General features: G+C 56.7%; 1 protein-coding gene across 1 annotated transcript in view; it reads left to right on the forward strand.

Annotated features, from left to right (window-relative positions):
• Positions 1-6072: 6072 nt before the first annotated feature.
• C1QL4 (complement C1q like 4) overlaps positions 6073-7412 on the forward strand; it is a 4507-nt gene continuing 3167 nt past the window's right edge. Inside the window, exon 1 of the mRNA XM_006916808.3 lies at positions 6073-7308. Within this exon, the coding sequence (XP_006916870.1) occupies positions 6772-7308 (537 nt within the window). The 5' untranslated portion in view covers positions 6073-6771. The remainder of the gene's footprint in view (positions 7309-7412) is intronic.

Below are 7412 nucleotides of genomic sequence, written 5' to 3' on the forward strand. Positions count from 1 at the left end.
TTCTTAACATCTCAGACCTTAAATCGCCTAACCCGAGGAGAGGGCTTAGGTCCCCAAATTGTGCAACCAGGGCCAGCCACAACAGCTGACAGGAAGAGCTCAAGGAAGTCAAGTATCAGGGTCAGGCAAAGAACCCAGAGATGACCAGGCGGTGGGGCTGTTAAACGCCTCCCTTACTTTCCCTCTTCCCCGCACGTCCACTTGCTGGCCTCCCGGCCCGCCGTCCGCCTGTCAGTCGAGTAATGAATGCGCGCTCGGGGCCCCGGGCCCCTCCGGAGTCGTTCATCACTGCCAGCAACGCCCTCTTCTCTGCCGCCCGCCGGGAGGGTTAAGCGGTACAGGCAGCGAGAGCCCCTCTCCCCCCACCTCACCACTAATTGTCAGATTGAGATGTTGATTTGTCAGCTGGGAGCTAGCGCCAAAGAATCTGCAGTAAAAACCCAGACTCCTTGAGCTTCCTTTCGATTCCATTCTGGCTCACCCAGGCTTTGAGCTTTTCCGGATTTGATGTGGATAGGTTGGATTTCAATTAAGAGATGGGGGATAGAAGAGCAATATGATCCTATTCTGATAGGTGGTGCACCAGGCTACAGACCCTCAGTTTCCCTAAGGGGGCTCGCCCTGGGCGCATTTCCCCTTGAACAGACTTGAGGCCCAAGGCCTTCGCACTCCAGCCTCCCAGCAGGGGACGCCTGGGCCACCACCCTCCCCTCTCCTGCAACTAGAGTTCCCGATTCCTCACTGGAAGCCCCCAAGCAGCAGTCCCCATTGCCCGCCTTCAGGGAACTCCCTGGGCCATATCCTGCCTCTTCTCTTCTGCACCTGCCTCCCTCCTTCCGCAGTCTTCCATTCTCCCATAGGAGGCGCCCTGTTGCAGGTCCGCCCTTACACTGCCCTAGGCGCCTAGGCTGCAATCCCACTCCTGCCCTCTCCCCAGCCCCTGCCCCGGAGCTCCCCTGGCGGCCGGCTGAGTGACGGGCGGCGGGTGATTATGCGGAGCGGGGAGCGGGGTGCGCCGCGGGCGGCAGCGCTGACCCTTCACATTTCCGATCCGCCGGGACCCTCATCCATCCGAAGCCGCTCTTTGTCTGGCCGCCTAATTGCCGGCGGACAGGATGGATGGCGGGACCGACAGCCGCGGAATCCCTAATAAAGGCCGCGGCCGCCGGGGAGGGAGAACGGGAAGGAGGGGGAGCAAGAAGGAAGGGATGGAAGGAGGTGGGAGGAAGCACCCGGCTGCGGCCGCCGAATCAGAGCCGTTACGCGCGGCGCACACTCGAGACAGGCCAGCCTAGGGTTCAGGACCAGGAGTCCCGGGTCGACATGGGTCCGAGCGCAGTGTGTGTGGGGCTTGTTAAGTCTCCTGCTTGTTGGAGAAAAGAACTAGGGGCCCCAGTAAAAAGAGCATCGTAAGGCCGGCGCTTGGGGCTGCCTCCTGGGCTCTGGGTCCTCAACCGCAGGCATCCCCCCTCCTCTGCTCACCTGTCGGCCTCCCAGCGCGGGATCCAACATCCCAGCGGAGAAATGAGGGTCTGACAGCTGCCTGTGCTGCCGCTCGCTACATTTCATTAACTGGAGGCTGGAGCGGAAGGCCGGTGGAGGCGGGGGGAGGGGGGGGGTCTCAAAAATATGTGAAGAGCGAGGCTAGGGCGAGGAGCCACACCTGGCCGGGGTCAAGAGCTCTGGAAGCAAATCAGCAGCGCTCTGTGGCCTGACAGACACCTTGGAAGCAATCTCTACCCACTCCCTGTGGAGCCAGGAGCCAGTCCTCTGCCCCGTGGGTGCGGGCATGACCCTTGGAACCCAAGACTGCACGGAGCTACGTACGGTACCAGAGGCTCCTGCGGGAGAGGAGCGGAAGCCCTAGGCCCGGTGGTGCACTCGCCCTTTAGCCCGGCGACTGAGGCCTGTCTGGCCTCTGTGCAAGGGGGTAAAGTGCATGCAGGCTCTTGGTCTGTGACTGCTTTCCCACCGGGCATGGGAAAAGGAGAAAAGTCCTAAGCCCTCTCTGCCAACTCACGGCCCTTTCTCCTCTTGAGCACATTTTCCTCCCATTCGCTTCATTTCCTTCTGTGCCCTCTCCTCTTCCACCTGAACAGCTCTACTCCACAGCTAACTTCAGCCCACATCCCTTAGCTAGCAATTGAGCACCTGTTGGCTGTCAGGCTTCATAGTACTAGGCTTGGAAGATGTGGGACACGCTGAGCCAAGGCCCTGCCTCGTTGGCTTCACACACAGGTCTCTCCTGAGACGCATCTCGATCTCACTCCCCACTTATGCTTCTCTCACCCTTCCACTGCCTCAAGTGCCATTTCTCTTCTCTTCTCTTTCTCAAGACACTGAGAAGGAAGCCAGGAGATCATAAGTCTGGTTCTGTCACTTTCAGGGTGATACAGGAGAAGCCATTTCTCCTTTTGGGGCCCCAGTTTCCTCATCTGTAAAATGGAGACAATATAGCCACCATTCAGGGGTGCTGCAAGGATGCAATGAGAACTTGCATGTAAAAGCCCTAACATACAGTAAGCACTCAATAATGTTATTTCCTTTTCCATGCTATCGGGTGGATAAAGTTCCTTTCTCTTCATACTAGGGGTTTTGTATCAGGCAACCCAGGCTGTTTCCACTTCTGTATGATCTTAGATGTGGGAACCGAAAGCCAGAGTGTGTGTGTATGGGGCAGGAAGGGAGGAGAACCACATTATGAATGATCCTGAAAGGTGAGGAAGGAAAGAGTACAAGAAAAAAAAAAAAATGCTTCCTTAGATCTTAATGGAAGATCAGCCAGCTAGTCTCTCTCCTCTTACAGACAAGGAAACTGAGGCTTGTGGAGGTTTCACTGCAAGTGACAGGGGCAGATCACACTCCCAGGATCTTTCCTCCTGTTAGCCCTCTATTGCTCATTTCCTCACCTGCTTTCTTCCCTTGAGGGCATCTGGGTCAGTGACAAGGAGTGTGGGAGAACGAACAAAAGGAGAGAATCTTTAAGAAGCCAGGACCTTTCTGCTAGACTTCATAAAATTTTAACATGAAAACTTCCTCAGAGTAGAAGGCACACATCACATGCAAATCATATGCTAATCACATGCTAATCCAAAGTCTGGTCTTCAAAACTCTGAGGCACACTTGGCTGTAAACGCTGGGGGAAATTCTTGGGAGACTCCTGGTTTCCAGGAAAGGAGAGATAGGGATGGGATCCATTAGGGTGAAGTTATGGACTTAGGATTCATTTTAGAATTGGAAAAGAGTCAAGTGTATAATTCGGGGTTAGGGTCAGGGCTAGTGCTGAGTCAAGGGATGAGGTTAAGGCAGGATTTAGGCTGGGCCGCGCTTATAAATAGGAGAGCCTATGAGACTCCTTAAAGGCTTCCTCTCCCCTTCCTTCCCGTATCAGCTTTGTCTCCCACCTCCACTGCTCCTTCTATATCCTGCAACACATCTTTCTCTGCCTACTTCCCATTCCCAACCACACCACCTTCCTGGGTCCTACCCGTTTGGCTGCCTGAGGAGCTCTGGGTAAATTGTCCTAGACCCAAGCTTGGGCCTCAGCATTTCCTTTTGAGCTCAGATACTTGGCTTCTGGCCCCAGGAACACCGACTGGCCTTGACCCTACCGAGGTCTCTTCTTGGCCTAATGTGACAGCTGCAGGGGAAGCAATAAGGACCTGGTGAGCTGGCAGCTTTATTTCAGAGTGTGGGGAAAGAACAACAGAACATGAATAAATTCATAGAGCTGGCCCCTCGCTCCCTGTGAGCCAAGCCCGCTCTCCCCACCATACACATTCGCTGCTGCCTGCAGCCCTGCTGGTCACCGCAGTTCACAGTCTGGGCTGGGGATAGGAGGAGAAGGGAAGCTCCAGAGAGAAGAGAGCTGGGACCCGAAAGGGGCCGAAGTGAGGGGCTCAAAAAGAGGGCCTTGGTGAGTAGGAGAGTGGGGTGGGGATCGGGCTGAGCAAGAGGACCTCTGGTGAGTGGAGGGAGAGGGGAGGAGGAAGGAGCGGCGTGGCAGGACCTGGGGTTGATGGGGCTTGAGGATCAGGCAGGGGAGGCTGATATCAGCTCAGGCCTTCTCTCTCCTCTCTGATCCATCCATCATCCAGCCTGGGGGAGCAGATCCGGAATTAGACATGCACAGGGCCGACATGGCCCTCAGCCCCCCGAGGAAGACAAATGGCGACAAAGACCTTGAATAAAATTTGTATTTATGGTTGGAGGAGGCCCCTCCCCCACCTACTGCCAATTCTTTCTCTCCTAACCCTTTCAAGCACGTAGGGGCCTCCCTCTACACAGGCCCAGCCTCACCAAACCGCCTTTTCCCTGCATCATTATGGGCTAAGAGATGCAGAGAAGGGGTACAGGAAACGAGAGGTGACGAAATCACCTTCCACCCAATAATCATGCTCTGGTATGCCTTGTGCCCTCCATTTTTCACATCGTATTTCTATACACTATAGTCCTAGCCGATCCTAGTCTCTAAGAGGTCCTTTGCAGCTGTTCACATCCAGGGTCTCCAAATATCCCCACTTTGCCAGTTGTGGAGCCCCTTCTCCAAATCTCTGGCCCTGGGGTCTCTATGAGCAAGAAGTTTCCCCCAGAGGGGCCAGACCCTAAGAAAGAATGTAACCACTAGTTTTTTCTCTGGACTCTGGACCCGTATAGAGAGGGATCCGTCAAAGCTGCGTTCCCTCTTGGTCACCTGGAATAGCAGACACAATCACCTCTCACAGGAGGGTGCCTAGCACTCAATCTGCATTTGGGTTAGGTAATTTGCATAACCAACTTCAAATCTCTTCTCTAAACATTTTTGTGTGGGGGCCAGCTTCTCTGGGTTTCCTTGTAACCACAGACCTCTGAGGAAGGGAGGACAGTGGCAGAGGTCTAGGGGCTAGATAAAGCCTGGCGCTAGGGCAGGGCTGAAGCTGACCAGGGCTAGGCAGTGCAAGTGAGTCAAGAGCTTCCTTCTGACTCTTTTCCCCAGTAGACTCTCTACTCTAGTTCCGAGATAGAAGCGATGGCACTCATAGGGTCTCACATTCAAGGATTAAGAGGAAGACAAATACAAAACCTTCCTTCAAATAGCCCTCACACTTACACACAAAGACAATGCACAATTCACAATCCCACTCACCCAGGGACATATTAGGCTAGGGTCCCATGGCCATATCCACACTTGCAGACCACTGTCACAATGCACAGGCCCAGAGCCTACCACTATGCTGAAGGAACGCCCCGCCCCCGCATTTTCCCCACAGTTGATATGTCACATTGGAGTCCGAACACGGACCTGGGTGTCTCTCTGCAGCGCGCCATTTACATTTCTCTCTCTATCTGTCAACCTGTCTTGGCTCCCGTCTCTCTCTCTCCGTCTCTGTCTCTCCCTCTCCCCCTCTGGGGCTGTCAGTCTCTTTTCCAAGCGTTGTCTCTGTCTCTGTGTCTCTATCTGGTTTTCCCTCTCTTTGATTTCTGTCGCTCCTTCTCTGCTTTTCTGTCAGTTTCCTCTTCCCTCCCACAGGCTGGTCTGTTTTCTCACTCTCTGTTGTTCCTTCACTCTCTCGGCTGCTCTGCCTCCCCCCGCAAACACACACTGGGGTCGAGGGTAGGGATGGCTGGAGATTTGCCTTTTCCAATTCAGGCCAACATGTACCCGTTGAACTCTTTACCATATGTTATTTGGTTATGGGTACTGAGGGGTGTGGAATGGTGAATTTCTCTTTTCTCCCCCTTCTTGTTTGTTGGATTTCATTTTCCTTTTTCTTTCTTTTTTCTTTTTTTTGGCGGGGAGGAAGGGGCTCTTTTTAGCTCAGGAATACACTTCTGTCTTCTCTGTGTATTCTCTGGGCTGTGGGAATACCCAACTCCGGGTAGAGGGTGAAAGTAAGGATAGGTTGGGGTATAGTGAACCCCTGCATAATAAGGTTCAGAGCCTGGTAGCAACCACGAGGCTGGGGGCCCGAGGGTGGGGGCCGCTGCCGGCCCCGCCCCCGAGCTTTCCTCTTTGGACGCCAGGGGTCGCTCCACCCCCAGCCGCTTATAGCGGCTCCCGGCGCTCGGCTGCTCACACCACCCGCACCGCGCCCTGGGAGGGAGGGGTGGAAGGTTAGGGACGCAGAGAGGGAGAGCGCTATCAGCAGAGAGACGCGGGGCCAGGGCTCTAGCAGGGGCTGGGGCCTCAGCTGGGGTAGCAAAGCGGGTCAATGCTCTCCAAGAGCCGGAGCGCAAACCTACAAGGAGGTCCAGTCCGGTGAGCACTACCCGAAGCGCAGAGCCTGGGACGTCCAGAGCGCGGAGAGTAGTCCCCACTCCAGCGAGGAGCGATCCGTCTGGGTAGCTGGGGATCTAGGCGCCGCCATCCTTGAGAAAGCAGCTGTCCCGAGAGCAAGCATCCTAGATCTGTAAGAAACCAGCCGTCCGAGAAGCCGCAGATGTCAGGTGCCCGGGAACGTTAGGCTGAACAGGAGGGTAATAGAGGACCACAGGCTCTGAACCGTCGGGAGCTACCCCTGGCTCGACCCACGCGGGGACCTCCGCCTTGACGGAAGGTTTGGGGAACGGCACCTCTGAGGCGGGAACCCACAGAGGAGGGGGGGTCGGGCGCAGCCGTCGGGGGGGGAGGGTTCCGACCCAGGACCGAGCCCGGTCACCGCCTCCGGGGCTCGCAGAAAGCCCTGGGCCTCCGCCGCCATTGCGCCCAAAAGTGAGGAAGACCTGCTGGCCCTGGCTGCATCGCGTCTGAGCCGCCGCAAGCGGGTAGCGGGCGCGGCCGTCGGGGTGGCCATGGTGCTGCTTCTGCTGGTGGCTATTCCGCTGCTGGTGCACAGCTCCCGCGGGCCGGCTCACTACGAGATGCTGGGTCGCTGTCGCATGGTGTGCGACCCACATGGACCCCGAGGCCCAGGACCCGACGGCGCGCCCGTTTCGGTGCCCCCCTTCCCACCGGGCTCCAAGGGAGAGGTGGGCCGGCGTGGGAAGGCAGGTCTGCGAGGGCCCCCGGGACCACCAGGTCCCAGAGGGCCTCCAGGAGAGCCCGGCAGGCCAGGTCTTCCGGGCCCTCCAGGCCCGGGCCCCGGCGGGGTGGCGGCCCCTGTCGGCTACGTGCCTCGCATTGCCTTCTATGCGGGCTTGCGGCGGCCACACGAAGGTTATGAGGTGCTGCGTTTTGATGACGTGGTGACTAACGTGGGCAACGCTTACGAGGCGGCCAGCGGCAAGTTCACCTGCCCTATGCCGGGTGTCTACTTCTTCGCTTACCATGTGCTTATGCGCGGCGGCGACGGCACGAGCATGTGGGCCGACCTGATGAAAAATGGACAGGTGAGATGACCATTTCCCACCTAGCCCCAGATCCGCGGGATCGCTTTGTAAATCTTCCTGCACTCATTACGCAACCCGATCCCCTTCCCCAAACAGCGTCACTG

Source organism: Pteropus alecto, unplaced genomic scaffold, assembly GCF_000325575.1.
Source record: "Pteropus alecto unplaced genomic scaffold, ASM32557v1 scaffold196, whole genome shotgun sequence".
In the NCBI taxonomy this organism is placed as follows: Eukaryota; Metazoa; Chordata; class Mammalia; order Chiroptera; family Pteropodidae; genus Pteropus; species Pteropus alecto.